The sequence below is a fragment of the Pongo pygmaeus genome, chromosome 17 (genome assembly GCF_028885625.2).
Source record: "Pongo pygmaeus isolate AG05252 chromosome 17, NHGRI_mPonPyg2-v2.0_pri, whole genome shotgun sequence".
Lineage (NCBI taxonomy): Eukaryota > Metazoa > Chordata > Mammalia > Primates > Hominidae > Pongo > Pongo pygmaeus.
The window spans coordinates 77,480,610-77,497,250 of NC_072390.2; the positions used below are offsets into that span (position 1 = coordinate 77,480,610).

The window sequence follows — 16,641 nt, forward strand, 5'->3', positions numbered from 1 at the left end:
CAGCTGGGATTAGCCCAGCTCTGATTCTGTGCTCCTAGGCGAAGACTTTGCATGTCTTCTTCTTGCCCGTCAGCTGTATCGGGACTTCCTTGTCCACATCTTCCTTACTTCTCCTTGCTTGAGCTATGCCCTTTCTCCTCAGGTTGGACGGCACACACCCTGAAGCCAGGTGGAACCATGCCACGTTTTTGTGAATCCTCACTTCAGTTCCTCCCCAAAGGCATTGCTTGCCAAATTTTGGCTGTCTCTCTCTCATGGAGTTATTTCTGACCCTCCACTAGAATGTTTTCTCCTTCATCCATGGTACTCTGCCCTCATACCTTTCACACATCTTTCCAGTAGATATTCTCATGGAGAGCAGGAATCTTCATCCTCAGCCATCCCATCACTTGCTCGTTGAATGAATTTCCGAACTCCAGCTTTGCTTTAAGGGAGAAAGATCCTCAGTTTGCAAGATTTCAGCCCTTATCTCCTGGTGTCTTACCGCGGCATGCATCTCGCTCTTTACTCTCCACGCTCGGTCAGCCTGGCCCCTTTTGCTGCTGGAGCTCACAGCTTGCCTTCCTAAAGGCTTCACTGTCCTCTTGCCTGAAATGCTCTTCCCCCATTTCCCCAGATGGAGGACAGGCCACCTTCTGGCTCTAAAGCTCCCTCCTCAGAGTTCCTTCTTGACACCCCAGCTCATGTGCATCTCCCCGTTCTTGTACCATGCCCTGTGCGTTTTCTTCAAAGCACTGATCACTGATGGAAATTCTTATATATTCACTTGGCTTTGATCTGTCTCCTGCACTAGCCTGTGAACTCAGTCAGTGGAGACTTAACTGTCTTGTCCATTTCTGCATCCCCGACACAAGAGTCAGAACAGTGCCCAACACAAGTAGCTGCTCCGCAAACATTTGAATACTTAAAAATCACTTAAGAAATGTAATGTGCCAGTAATGTAAATGTGCCAATTAATAAAGATACTAATTTTAGACTTGTAGATAAAATTTTATATATTTTTTAACTATCTGATTACTTATAAGTTGGTAAGGCCTAGACAATAGCATAGTGCAAATATTTATTTAGCTCAAATAATTATAGGGTAGAAATTTTTAGGGGGCCACAGTTGAGTCCACATGAAAAGCATCGAGGAGGTAGTGGGTGTGGGGTAGCACAAGAGATGTCAGTTCTGACTCTTGAACCTACTTAGGGTCACACCTCAGTAACCTAACTTGTTTGAACTTAAGTTTCTCCATCTCAAAATGGAAGTAATCATACCTGGCCCTACCATCTTAATAGGATTTTAAAGATCGAGATAAAGGTGAAATCTCTTCTAACCATAAATTCCATAAAAATATGAAATGGTACTACCAAAGAAGGCAATAAACTCTGTTATTTCTCTTAAGGGTGTATACTTAATAAGTTTCAGGAGATAAAATTTTTATCTTTTGAGTGGCAAAGATTTGTACTGTCAAAAGTGTCATTTTAGAGTTCTGTAAGTTCATGGAAAATAACATATATCCCCTTTCTGAAAAATTACTAAACATAATCACATTTTCAGATAGGTTTTAAAAAGTGCCATTTTGAAGTTATTAGAACGTTTTTGAGTAGCATATGTCAATGTGCAGTTAATTTTACTAATTTTGAAATTATGACAATGCCAGATTAACTTTATATTTCTAACTGTTAATCTTAGTAAAATTTAAGTAAGGCCCTTTGTTTTTGCACATGGCTTTTTTCTAGCCGGTTCCTGCCTAAGGAATAACCATATAATATGTGTGTTTTTTTTAAATCAGGTAAATTGGTCTGATCTTTCAGTCACAACAGTAACAAAAACCCACCAAGAACTACAGGAATTTCTACTGAAGGTAAAATATAGATTTTGTTGTTAAAATGATTTTTATATAATATACAGAATCTAGAAACCTCAACGTCAAAAAAACACCAGGAAAATTAAAACATACAGATAAAGGTTGGCTCAGAACTCTAAATGAACATTAGCTGTGGAAAACGTCATGTTATTCTAAACATGTTTTCTTACCTGACATTACCAACATAAGGAAATGATGAAGGGATTTCTACATTAAAAAAAAATGGAGACCGGGTGTGGTGGCGTGCACCTGTGATCCCAGCACTTTGGGAGGCCGAGGCGGGAGGATCATGTGAGGCAGGATTTCCAAGACCAGACTGGGCAACTTAGTGAGACCCTATCTCTATTTGAAAAAAAAAAAGGAACCCTGTTCCTAGTTTCCTGCAGAGATGTGCGTCATTGGTGGCTGCTTGCAAAGGGACTTCTTAGTAGAGAATGTGTCTGCAGAACCAGATGAGGCTTGCTTCTGCTTGGTGGGAGTTCTCAGACTTCACAACTATTCAGCTGTGCACTTCCCTGAAATAGTTCTCCATTTCTTCCTTCTTTGAGTTCCAGCTCCTCCCCACCTCACCCCCCATATGATAGAATCTCCAAACTACTGGGAGTAAGAAGATAATAGAAACATCTTATTACAGACTTGCCAGAGGTGAAAGGTATCTTAGATCATTTTGTTCAAACCGTCACCTGTTTCTTTTATACTAATCTGATTTTATTGAAAAGTGAATAGGTAGAAATAAATATCAAAAGGAAAGAATAGGTATAAATGGTTGATAAAGTATTCTTTCTCAGTAAGCAAATATTTTAAAATTTATTGTTAGTAGAGAGAGAAAGCAGAAAGTCCAGAAATAAAACGTTCCCAACTGAGTTAGTAAGTTTTGGTTACAAGTGTAGTTATTAAACATATATAACATACTATATTATGAGGCTAGTGCTAGTTTTAGGTTGTCTGCTTGTCACCGTAAGTATGTTCTTTTCAGATCATTCTTAAATCTATGAGAGCCTGTTTTATTCATCAACTTGTAGAGCTTTGAATAGCACATAAGATGCTGGTTCTTTGAGAAAGACTGTCGAAGTGTGAATTCCGCTGGATTTCTTATTAGTCCCTGTGAATGAAGTAGCACCCAGGGATGACTTGAATAGTTCCATCTTCCTGTGGTTTATTATAAATTAGGCTCTGTCAGTAAAGGGCTGAGGACTCCTCCTCTCACTCATTAGTGACCTGCCTTGGGTAAGATTAGGGGACGAGTTTTACTCATTTCCAGATGCCAGAGGCCACTGCCTGTGACATGTCAGCTCTGGACACCTTGGCGAGAGAGATGGCATAGGTCTTTGAGCTTCTGTCTGCTGTGCTCAGTCATGGTAACAGTCATGAGGTTGCCAGAGAAGAGTAGCTCGGACCTGTGCAGGCTCCGTCTGCCAGGCAGTGCACCCCATTGGAGAAAATGAGTGTCTGGGTGACGTTCTAATTATAGAGGAGGCTAAGCAGGGCTGCCTCACCCCACCTCCACACACTTTTACAATCTCTTCTAATTATTTCTAACTTTTCTCTCAATAGAAGAAATTTATCAAAATTTAGACAAGTGATCACGAACAGGCTTCATTTGGGTTAAGGAGCAGCCTGTTTTCATTTCCCTTCTTCTGCTGTCCTTCCCACAACAGAATTGCGGGCGAGTTGCAGGAGTACAGAGCTGAGGCTGAAAAGCCTTGCAAAGGGGGGTCCAGACCGAGTGTGACTTGGTGCATGTGGGCTCCTGCTTCCCTGTCCCTCATGCTGAGAGAGCAAGCAGCTGACCCCCAGCTGGGGCCTAGTGCCTAGCGCATGGAGTCTGCCTTCTACTGGCTTTCCCTCCGGAAGCTTCAGCTGTTTGTGCCTTGACAGATTTCATTTCTTCAGTTGCTCATTTTTTCTAAAAGCTTAGCTGCTTTAAAATAAATACAACTCCAAACAAGTAATTCACTCTTCAGAACCATAGCAATTAACGAACACCCTGCTTAGCCAGTATTTGGATATAATGTTTTTCTGAAATAGTATAAATGCCTCTCAGTTACATGAAATAATCTGCAACGTGTACTTCTGGAAACATACTGCCTATTGTATGATACTTTTCCAAGTTGACCTTATCCTTTTTTCTCTTTTACCTTCCTTTTAACATCACCTACAAAAGTTCAGGAGCTGCCGGGTTCGGTGGCTCATGCCTGTAATTCCAGCACTTTGGGAGGCTGAGGCAGGTGGATCATCTGAGGTCAGCAGTTCAAGACCAGTCTGACCAACATGGTGAAACCCCATCTCTACTAAAAATACAAAAAATTAGCCAGGCATGGTGGCGGGCGCCTGTAATCCCAGCTACTCTGGAGGCTGAGGCAGGAGAATCACTTGAACCCAGAAGGTGGAGGTTGCAGTGAGCCGAGATCGTGCCATTGCACTCCAGCCTGAGCGACAAGAGCAAAACTCCACCTTAAAAAAAAAAAAAAAAGTTCAGGAGCAAAATCTGTCCTTTGGTCGATGTGTCCAAACGAACACCCTTTTTCTTCTGTAGACCCCATTGACCTGTACTTCTAGCTTGCTGTAGTGTGGAAATGTGAGTTGGAGGTCAATATTTCAAGTCCTTTTTTCCCATACAAATAGCAGCCTGTGTCCTTTGCGTTCTGGCCCCCTTCACCTGTTTTTGTGGGGTTTTTTTTTTTTTTCTTTTCTTTTGAGACAGTCTTGCTCCATATCCCAGGCTGGAGTGTAAGTGTAGTGACACCATCTTGAGAGGCTCACTGCAACCTCCACCTCCCCAGTTCAAGCTGTTCTCGTGCCTCAGCCTTCCAAGTAGCTGGGATTACAGGCGTGCACCACCACACCCGGCTAATTTTTGTATTTTCAGTAGAGATGGAGTTTTGCCATGTTGCCCAGGCTGATCTTGAACTCCTGAGATCAAGCAGTCCACCCACCTTGGCCAAATGTGCTGGGATTACAGGTGTGGGCCACTATGTCTGGTCCCCTGTTTTTTTCTTCTTAGCAATTACAGCTGTCATTTCTCATGATCAGAATGTCTACTCTGTGCAGCTAGGGTTTTTGTTTCTTCCTTCACTGCAGTATCCAGGGTTCCTAAAACAGTGCCTGGGGCACAGTAGGAGTTTGAAAGTTTGCTGAATGATTGAATGAACAAGGGGTGCTACAAGCATTAGATTATCCATTGGTCTCAGCGTATTTAGAGAGCAACCTTTGTAATAGCTAGGTACAAAAACCTTTCATTCCTCTGAACTTGTTCTGAGGCTGAGCTGGAGCTCTGGAGGTGGGAGGCTGGGTATGCTAGAACTAGGATTGAAAGGTGAGAAAATTCAAAACACGTGACTAGAATATAAAAGACATGATTTAAAACTGTATATATGTATTTTTTTTTTTTTTTTAGCAAATGAGTCTTTCTTTAGGACTGCAAATAGGCCCAGGAAATTAAAGATAAAAACCACTTGAAAATAAATCAGTTTGCTCATACTGGTGACTGCTTATCTGCAGTCTGCCCAGCAACATGAACGGTGTCACTGAACTGTGAATAGTTATATGCTGTTGCCTTCAGTGTTTAAGTACAACCATCAGTGATTTGGTAGTTGAAATAGACTTTTTGCTGACACTGGTTTTCTTTGGCTGTGTACAGATATTCAGTATAAATTGTGTTTAAAATGGGTAGTAGGATATATGCCTGGTGTTGGCAGTCTGTATTAAAATGCTAATATCAAAATATAAATATTGAAATGAGGGATTTCTTTGTTTGGAAAATGGAGACCGGGTGTGGTGGCTCACGCCTGTAATCCCAGCACTTTGGGAGGCTACGGCCAATGGATGATCGGAGGTCAGGAGTTCGAGACCAGCCTAACCAACATGGAAACCCCATTCTCTACTGAAAATACAAAAAAAATTAGCCAGGGGTGGTGGTGCACCTCTGTAATCCCAGGTACTCAGGAGGCTGAGGCAGAAGAATCACTTGAACCCAGAAGGCAGAGGTTGCAGTGAGCTGAGGTAATGCCACTGCACTCCAGCCTCAGTGACAGGGCAAAACTCTTAAAAAAAGAAAAAAGAAAAGAAAATGGGTAGGCCAGGCGCGGTGGCTCACGCCTGTAATCCCAGCACTTTGGGAAGGTCAAGGCGGGCAGATCACGAGGTCAGGAGATTGAGACCATCCTGGCTAACATGGTGAAACCCTGTCTCTACTAAAAATACAAAAAATTAGCTGGGGGAGGGGGCGGGTGCGTGTAGTCCCAGCTACTCAGGAGGCTGAGGGAGGAGAATGGTGTGAACCCAGGAGGTGGAGCTTGCAGTGAGCCGAGATCTCGCCACTGCGCTCCAGCCTGGGCAATGGAGCGAGACTCTGTCTCAAAAAAAAAAAAAAAGGGTAGATTCAGACCTGGTGGTCAGAGGGCATGATTCCCACAGTGGGTGTGTAGAATGCCAACAGAGTCTTCCATCTGACCAGAAGGGACTTCATTCTGACAGAGCATCTTGATCTTGCAATCTACTGTACCCACAATGAGGAATGCTTTATGCTACCTTTGCTAAATTTCTCATTTTCTGAATTGACTCAAAATACTTACTTTTCAGAAGAAAATCTGCTTTGGACTTCTCAAAGCTCAATATGTAAATCAACAATTTGTGTAGATTTTTGTATTCCTGTGGCTTCTCAGATATTGTTAATGGTTCTACTCTGAATTTTAGTGAAAGTGCCAGTAATAGGACAGATTAGTTATCAAAAGTCAAATTTAAAACTTTGAATTTTTCAAAGACTTGGAAAGCTGGCTTATGAATAATCAATTTAGGATTTTTTTTTTAAAGTAAACTGGTTAAATTTTGTTTAAAATCTAAAAGTTTTATTGGCCAAGTGTTGATTTTTTTGTGGTTTCTAGTACATTGCTCTGAGGGCCCCTCAATCACATGAGGCACCTCTGGTGCGTGGTTTTTATATAAATAAGTAATATTGAGGGTTTCTCACCCATTTCTCGTATTCAGTTCTTTATTTGCTGTATAGCACTGGTGATCTGACATTGCCTGAGAGTAAAACGTAAAACAGGAGGCACAAAAGTGCTAAGTGCAAAGGCAGAGATAACACTCCTTGGAATACTATTCCAGGGTAAAAATAGTACTAGCTATGCTGAACAGAATCTTCACCTTAACTCGAGAACCTCAGCATGGGTGTCATTTCAGTGTGGCATGTGGAGCCAGAGTGTGAGGTCCATGCAGGCATCCTCCTGTCCCAGGAACATGCTGAATGCTGTGGGTTGCCCTGCACCTGGGGGAGCCCTGAGGTTCAATCAGAAGATGGTGCATTTCCCAGTAGGAAAGGTCTATGCTGCTTCATTATGGAGTCAGGTGTTGTGAAGATTTGGAAAACAAACTGCTTTTGGGAAAATAGTGAGCAGGAGGCATTAATCTTCATTTTATGCATCTGACTTGTAACGTATTTACCAGTAAGTGAGAAACTTAACATTGGATATTGTGGTTTTTCTTTTCTAGCTTCCAAAGGAACTGTCTTCAGAGACTTTTGACAAGACCATCTTAAGAGCTCTGAATCAGGGTTCCTTGAAAAGGGAGGAACGGCGACATCCTGACCTAGAGCCCATCCTAAGGTAATGATTTACCTGACACCTATCACAGAAGCATACAGACAGGACAAAGGGCCGCTCCAAATGGGGTCTTCTGGTGGGGGAATCATAGAGATCCTTTCTCTGGCGTACTTCTTAAAATGGACATGTTATCCTTGTGCTATTTAGGTCTAGGCTCATAGTAAAATATACCAAACTAGTTTCATCATTGTACTCTTCAGTTCTCTGATATCATAAAATTTAGTTGCTTCTGAAATATGCAGATATTGAATAAAGCCTCTTATATTCTTTATAAAATACTTACTGAAAGAGGCCTTTGTCCAAGTGCTCCACTTTGGAGAGATGTTTTATTTGTTTAAAGTTGTCCAGTGCCTGGGCTGGAGGGTGGGAGAGTGAAGGGCAGCCCTGCTTTCCAGCACCTGCTCTTCCTGGCCGTTATTCTCTCGGAGCCATGGTGCTGCCAGAGGTCAAGGGTTTGCCCTCATGAGGTTGTTGGGCTTGTTGGGAAAGATGTGCTTAGATGAGATGATCTTGGATTAATTCCCGGAGCCTCCCATGTGCTCACAGAGGAAGAAATTGAAGACACAAGCAAGGCGCGTCATTGGCGGCACAAGGATCCTGTGGAGGTGGGATGAGTGTGGATGTAGGGAAATGTACTTGTTTCATGATAGGAAGTTGAGGGAATTTTTGCCCAATTAATAGCTTATATTTTCCCTAAGAGTTTTTCTTAAGAATGGGTAGATTGAGGGTGTGGGATCACATGCTTGAGAGTAGAGGGGATGTAAAATCATTGTGTGGAGATCTGGAGAACAACCTGATGAAGGAAATCGAGTGAGCTGGGCAAGGTGTGGAGTCCATTTGAGATTGAAGATCAATAAATTATCGTGGTATTGGTCTGTCCTGTTATGTGAATTATTTTTTAAATGTTTCCCGGCAGCTCAGGTCCAAGTGTCAGGAAAGCAGGTGGTTGTATTTGTCCTGGATGGGGCTTTCTTGGATGTGACAGAAAGACAATGAGGCAAGGGAATTTGGGGAAAAAATGTTCAGTTTTTAACAAATGATGGACAGTTACGAGAACTAAGCTGGACTAGGGAGTGAAAATAGGTGGGTCTGATAGAGTAGAATGAACTGTGCTTGCAAAACGGGCCGTGGGAGGAATTGGGTAATTAAGCAGCGAGAGTCTCATTGGGATGAGAGCAGAGGCATCTGGGTGAGTGGATCTGGAGGTAACGGTGGAGGTCAGCGTATGGTTTTGGCAGTCGTGGCACTTACCTCTCTGAGGGCTTCCCTGTAGGAGGGACATAAATTCAGGAATAATGGCCAAGGAAACATGCTGTTTTACTGGAAACTTGCAGTTATTAATAAATACATTACATAAAAGCAGTGCTGGAGCCTATATGGCTTAGGGTCAGGGCTTAAGTAAGACAGCCTATCATCTGCCTTCTAAACTTGAAGTGGCCCAGTTTGGAAAGCCGACTTCCCGAGGGAGAGCAGAGGTGTGTGTCATTGACTGTTACGGCCCCCCTCCTGAGTAGGAAATTGGGACCAGTGAGTATTCTCAGGATGGGTGGGGCTGAAAAGAAGGGGATGAGTGTTTGCTCCCCAGTGGAGACAAGCAGAAATCTGGGAGTGGGAAGAGTATTTTCATGTATGACAAGATCTGGGGCGTGACAGTTTGTGCATGGTTACCCAGCTCCCTTTCCCTGAAGACACGGCCTCAGGGCAGGAGCTCCCCCAAACTGTGGATGAGATGCTCAGAGTTCTGAGCTGGGGAGGAAAGGGGATTCTGGGTGGGCCCCAGCTTGGTCTGGAAGGATCAGAAGATGAAGACTTTCTCCTCTCCCACCACCCCACAGATGCCAGTTGCCATGACAACAGGCGTCTTTGATATGAAAAGGACATTTTGGGGCCAATTGGCAAAACTTAAATGGGATCTGAGGAATAGAAGGTAAAAATTGGTCAGTGTTAATCTCCTGATATTGATTATAGGAGAATATAGGAAATACTCACTGATGTCTTCCCAGGAGTTAGCCATTACACCAGGTATTTATGGTTTAGGAAAAGAAGTATTTGTACTGTATTTGTAAGTTTGAGATTTTCAGAAGGAAAAAATTAACTATTTCTGGAAGGAGCCATTTTCAAAAAATGGTTCTCAGCTAGGACCCCAATTAAAAAGTAAGTGGCTGGGCACGGGGGGTCATGCCTGTAGTCACAGCCCTTTGGGAGGCCGAGACAGGAGGATCGTTTGATGCCAACAGCCTGGGCAACATAGTGAAACCCCATCTCTACAAAAAAAATTTTTTGATTAGCTGGGTGTGGTGGTGCACACCTGTAGTCCCAGCTACTCCAGAGGCTGAGGTGGGAGGATTGCTTGAGCCCAGGAGCTTGAGGCTGCAGTGAGCTATGATTGCACCACTGAACTCCAGCCTGGGCAACAGAGTAAGACCCTGTCTCTTAAAAAAAAAAAAAAAAAAAAAGTATGTGCGTGACTCCTTGTTAAAGCTTTTAGGATTCTCCTCAGCTTTGATCATACTTGGCCTCTTGTGCATGTCTGTGTCTGTGTACGTTTTAGGTGTTTTTACTGTAAAGATGTTACTAAAGCTAATTTTGAAGAATGCAGAGGTGTGTACTGAGAAAATTCCCCGGTTTCCCATTCTCCAAATCTGACAGCTAAAGTAGCCTAACTTTTCCAAAATTTTCTGTGCACATACATGCCCTTAGATTTATGTGTGTGTATATATATATATATTTCCTTTACTATCCAAATGGAAGTATTTTATACATATTAATACTTTTCTGCCACTTTTTTCTTTAAATATATTGGGACATGGTAACACATCAGTACATGTAAAAAGATGGCTGCTTTATTTGCTACATAATATACCTTTTTAGCTGAACCATAATTAATCAACATATTTTACGTGCATTTTAGTTGTTTCTAAATGTTTTTAAACTACTACAATATCCAGGTATATGATTATTTAATTTTTTACTTTTTATTTTTATTAATTTTTTTTTTGAGACAGGACCTCACTCTGTTGCCCAGGCTTATCTCAAACTCCTAGGCTCAAGCAATCCTCTCCAGGTATATATTCTTAACACATACAGATACATTTATCTGTAAGATAAATTTATGGAAATAATGTAATTGGTCAAAAATTACATGTATTTTTAATATGTAATATTTTCAACCTATTTCTAAAAAGGTAGCAGCACTTTATATCTTCTGAGGCCTCATACTTGTATCTCCCACCTGAGCAGACTCAAAACATTCTCAATTGCTCTTCTTTGCCCATCTCAGAAAGAAAGACAGTCTGATTTCAGTTTGTGTTTGAGTAGGCTTTGCCGCCTCCCTGTGAATGGCCTTTTCAGTCCTTTCCACACTTTATTGGTGTCACTGATTGAAAGAGTTACTTGTTAGATAAAGGAAAGAGCCCTGCTTGCGATTACGTCATGATCATACAGGTGTTTTAAATTTTTACGTACTCAGATTTATTGATCTTTTCTCTTCTGGTTTCAGGGTTTTGTGTCATGCCTAGAAAGACCTTTTCAAAGATATGTTTGAAAACGTATCTGAAATATGTTTCAAAAAATGTGTTTTCTTCTGATACTTCCTTTTTAAAAAAATCTTGGATTAATTTGTAATTTATTTTGATGTAGGGAGTATGGTAGGAATTCGTATCTTTTCCCAAATGACTGGCCTGTGGCCTCAACACCATTAACAGGATGTCAGGACACTTCCTTCTCAGTTTGTGGGTTTTAAATTAGTAGGTCATCATTTGTGTCTCAGAAGTGTAGCAATTATAAAGGAGGCGGAAGAAAGGAAACTGAGAAATGGGAAATATTTATTAGTGATACAGATCTTGGTTGGTACAGGACACACTGCATTTAGTCTCAAATATGCTGTAGGTTAGGAAAATGAAAATACGGCCTGAAGTGTGCATTTGGGGTTGGATGATTTCTGTCATGTCAAAATGTAACCTTGTTTTTCTTATTCATTTGATTTATCAAATAGTTTATGGCCACTTTGATTTTTTAATATCAGTATAATTGCCATCTTGTGGTTATTCATTAATGAGCCTTGACTTTAGTTTGTATGCTGATTTCAGTCCCCTGCCTTTATCTCATTTGTGGTTTAAATGTAATACTCAGTGTTCCTGTAGTGGATGTATACATGGTATTTGGAGTTATATCTGGGCTGTTCCTTGGGACTCAGGCCTTAAATTGAAGGTATGCCTGTGCTTTTGACCAGTTGGTTTCTAACATGACTGGGTGTGGGTTCCACCACTGCCGTTGGATTTTAATGTCAGCCTTAGGTAATATGTTCAGACCTGGAAATCTAGATTTGCTCCTGAATTCAGATCTCAGTTCTTTCATCTCTTAATTTCACCCATGTCTTCCTGTTGAATGTTTACTTTCACATTACAATACCAAGAAGCAATTTTGCACGATATACAAGGCAACTTTGGCCCATAAAGGTCATCTGTTGGTATATTAATGATTTTATAATTAATCTGAATAATAGGTCAAAAACCTTGGGGGAGAAATTAATTAAAATTTAAAATGAGCATTAAAAGTGTTCAAAACTAATAGAATGGGATTTGTATGTTGAGCACCTAAGTAGTAGGTAGGGTGACTATTTATCTGTGTGCACTATTTGATTCTTGTAACCATGAGAAATTGGAAGTTGAAAGGCTAACTAGCTTGTTTAGGGTGCTTCAGCTTATAAGTGATTGAACTGGTATTCAAATCCAAAGTAAACTTCCTAGTAGATTTTGCTCTAATTCTTTGCCCAGGAGCCCTTTTACGGGTACCACTGTTGGGAAGACCTCCAGCTGCAGTCTTTTAATTACATTAATAAAATATGAGGAAAGCTGGGTTTCAAAGATAACTTTGATTCATGGCGTGATAGACATTCAACATGAATCATCAGTTAGTGATGCCTTAGGTTGTAGAATATATGTATGATATATGATAAATACATAGTTGACTTCCATATTTTTCAGGACTCTTAGCATCCCAAACTTCCCAACCTCCCACTTTGAGAGTGTGGGAATGTCTGTTAATAGTACAGCCAAAGGCCAGGCTCAGTGGCTCATGCCTGTAATCCCAGCACTTTGAGAGGCCAAGGTGGGCAGATCACCAGAGGTCAGGAGTTCGAGACTAGCCTGACCGACATGGTGAAACCCCGTCTCTACTAAAAATACAAAATTAGCCAGGCATGGTGGCACATGCCTGTAATCCCAGCTACTCGGGATGCTGAGACAGGAGAATCACTTGAACCTGGGAGGCGGAGGTTGCAGTGAGCTGAGATCACGCCATTGCACTCCATCCTGGGCAATAAGAGCAAAATTCAGTCTCAAAAAAAAAAAAAAAAAAAAAAGTATAGCCAAATAAGGAGAAGAACACCTGTGGAGAAGGGTAAAGAAATTGCAATTGTTTTTCTGAACAGAAGGGTGGCTATTGGACCACTTGGGCAAAGGCTGAAATAATACATTTTTGGGCCGGTATTGAAAACTTACCATTAGATTATACAAAATTAAAAATGAACCTATTTAGTTGATTCTTGCAAATGAGTTTTGTTAAATGTTACTGACTTCTTCCCATAGGAAATACATTAGAAAATAATATTCTTTTCTATAGGAAAAATATTTTTCCATACCTGAATTAAACTGCCACTTAAGTCTGCTTTATAATTGAAACTGAGCTTCTTGTGGATTAACATTACCTGAAATTAACAAATCTCTTTTCTTTTTATATGCAGGCAGCTATTTTCAAGTTCATCACAAGCTTTTCTACAAAGTCAGAAAGTACACAGCTTCTTTCAGTCCATATCATCAGACTCCCTACACAGTCTCAGTAAGCATCCCCTGTCCTTCTGTGGAAATCTTCTTTCTTTGTTGGATTTTATTGCTTTACCGTGTCATTTTGTGTAGGTTTGTCACTTTAGTTAAAGTTAAGGAATAGTGACATACAGTTATTTGTCATTTTTAATGAGTTTTGCACTGCAGTTTTAAAGAAGGTCATGAATAAAAGCAATATAACAGAGCAGACTGATTCCACGGTAAGGTCTGATTCTCTCTAGTCTTTGGGGCATGGCCAGTCCTTCATTTCCTGGGCAGGAACTGTTCCCTCACAGGCTGGAGACCTTACAGTGCCACGTGCTGGTGTATGAGCTAGTCTGTCTTCCTCCTGTCACCTGTTCCCAATTGACCTTTCCAGCCGATCAGACAGAAAACGTTAGCCCTGTTCTTCTCACTCTGCCTCTTTGTTTTCATCACGGAAAGGATAACCCATACTAGACAAAGGATGTCTTCCTTTATGTCCCTTCATCACCATCCCTTTGTTTACAGTTAGGCCTTTCTTTCATGCACGGACTATTAAAGGTAAACCCTCACTCTTTTCTCAGATTCTAGTTTCCCACTCTGATCTATCCCTGGATTATCACAAGGATAAATGTGTTAAATTCCTGCTTGGTCTGAAATTCAGGCCTCACTGTGGCCTTCCGGGAGCTTCCTTCTGCTCCCTGTGCTCTGTCTCCTAGCACGCCCAGCTGTTGCCTGCCCTGTGTCTTTGCTCATTTGTACCCTTACTTAAACATCCATCCTTTTGTCATAGCCCATTAAAATCACACCTGTTTTAAGGCCCAGCTGAAACATCACCTCTTCCACGAAGCTTTGCCAGTTTTTCTTATGGTCCGTATGTTGAGTTTTGCCCTCTTGTTTCAGCTTTCACCACTGTCTGCCTTGTGTTTAATTTTCTACACATCTACCTCAGCCTGCCTTTTACAAATATTTTGTCAGTAACATTGGCGTGTCCTTTAGCAGAATTTCTGCTGAACTTCAGGCATAGCTATGGCAAGGAACATTTTTCTTTTTTAAAACTGTCCCTCTGCTCTTAACAGAGGCATTTTTTCCTGTATTTAAAGGGGAAAGAAAAACACATATTTCCTCAATTTGAGGTGTGAGAAAAAGAGGTGAAAGAATAGTATGATTGAGTGTTACACGGGCTAACCTTCAAAGTTTCTCTAGTTAAGTGTGTTAAATGCTAACATAATTATCAATCAGAATTTAAAATGTGACTCTTTATGATTAGTTGACCAAGACAAAATGTATGACTTCATGATTAAATTTATGTCTGAATGATAGCAACAGCATTTATTAAAGAGAATCCTGATCATTCTGTAGCTATGTGGATTTAACCATCAGTGCTTTCCCCCTGAGCCAAATGTGTTTTTTATTGAACATGTATCAATAGCATCAGTTTAATTTCAAAAAGGCATTGAATTGAGCACAAAGTTAAACTTTTAGTTCAGATGAACAGGCTGCTCAGGAAAACTCACCCAAGTGAGGAGTTAATATATAAGTAATAAACTCATCTTGAGGGTGTGGCAGTATTTAAATTACATGAGCAGTGCTAAAGAGGTTGGTGGATTTTGTTTTTAGGTTGTAAAATTAAAACACCGTATGAAAGTACAGAACTTGAGATTGTGGGAAATCTTGTCAGCCTAACGTTCATGCGTATCTGAGTTGTTTCACTAGTGAATATACTGTTGTCAGGGTTGATTTGCATACACTGTTGGGTTTTTTTTTTTTTTTTAATTGTTAGCTTTATCTTTTTATTCTCTGGTACAGAGAGCATCACTCCATATCCTGAAAACTAGCGCTGAAAAAAAACAATGCTAAAGTCCTGAATGAGTTAAGATGTTGAACTGTGGAGTCCTGCTGGCCTGTATTTTAATGGGGAAGTAATCCAAAATGTGTTGCATGGGCCAGTGCTGGTCCATAAATTGCTTGTTACTGTTCTGTAACACGAGAACAGAAATCGAGAGCAGACACTGAGAGATTAACAATTTGACAGTGCCATGTTATTTTATTGTATTTTACAAAAGTAACGACCCACAGCAAACTGAAGATTTAAAAAAATGAAAACTGAATCTTTACCACGCCGTAGATGTTTAAGAAGCACCTTTCTACTTTATTTCCTCATTTTGCACATGAGCGCACTGGGGCTGACAGATATGAAATGACTTGTCCAGGTCAGTCGCTCTTTGGGGAACAGCTGGCCCCTTGATCACGGTTCCCACTCACAGTCTAGTGCTTTGGGCTGTGTCATCTTGCCTTCTCACTAGTAGCCATGTTTTCTTCACCACTCACCCTCCATTCATTTTCCTTAGGTAAAAAAACAATTATTATATTTGTTTTCTTTATTTTAATTTTCCTAAAAAGTTAATAGTATTGAATGCTTCCTGCAGATAACTTACAATCCTCTCTGAAGACTTCTAAGATATTAGAACACTTAAAAGAAGACAGCTCTGAAGCTTCAAGTCAAGAAGAAGGTAAATGTAGATTCACTAGAGTAAATCATTCTGCCTGCTGATAGCACATGGATAGAACATTTAAGGAGTGAAGAAACGGACATATAGGAATTGGAATGTGACAGAGGTTGCATTACAAATAAGTGGAGAAAGAATAAATTGTTCAATAAATGGTGTGTGGACAAAAAATAGACCATTCAATAAATGGTGTTGGCACAATTGATTTTCCATATGAAAAAATAGGTATAATTAGATTCCCAATTACATCATGCAGAAGACATTCAAGTGAATAACAACTTATATGTAAAATGTAAAACTTAAACTTTGCAGTGTTAATTTGGGAGGAGAAGCCTTTCTCGAATAAAGTAGAGCATGACCACGGTAGAGATCTTACTAAATTAGAGCTTCTCTGTGACAAAAGGAACCATATAGCCAGGAGACAATCCATAGATTGGGAGATGATGTTTGCAAGATATTTACAGATAAGACTATATGCAGACTATGGAAGGATCTTCTTAAAAAGTCAATAAGACAATCAGCGCAACAGAAATATAGGTGAAAGACATAAGTAGGTGATTCTGAGATGAGGAAACCTGAACAGCTATTACATAATGTGCAGCCTCACTGGTAGTCAGGAAAATGCAAATGGAAACAGGTGTCATCTCACACACAGCAGATTGACAAAACATTTTGGAGTCTGACATCAAGGATATGAAGCAGTGGGAACTCTCAGGCACTGCTGATGGGGATATAAATTGACACAACTATTTTGGACAGAAATTTGGTGCTGTGTAGTGAAGTTGGAGATAATTATATGCTGCTGTCCAGCAATCCTGCATCTATGAAAATTGTTACACACTTGCAAAAGGGGACATGGGCCCGGGTCCTTGAG

The 16,641-nt window shown here is 40.7% G+C and overlaps 1 protein-coding gene across 2 annotated transcripts in view; it reads left to right on the forward strand.

Moving 5' to 3' along the window:
- The window catches only part of ZCCHC2 (zinc finger CCHC-type containing 2), a 55,606-nt gene that overhangs the window by 19,965 nt on the left and 19,000 nt on the right, over positions 1-16,641 (forward strand). The window contains exons 4-7 of one of the 2 annotated variants that reach the window (XM_054461292.2): positions 1,779-1,850; positions 7,344-7,456; positions 13,197-13,291; positions 15,687-15,770. In XM_054461292.2, the coding sequence (XP_054317267.2) occupies positions 1,779-1,850; positions 7,344-7,456; positions 13,197-13,291; positions 15,687-15,770 (364 nt within the window). The remainder of the gene's footprint in view (positions 1-1,778; positions 1,851-7,343; positions 7,457-13,196; positions 13,292-15,686; positions 15,771-16,641) is intronic. The other variant, XM_054461293.2, reaches the window with a different exon arrangement.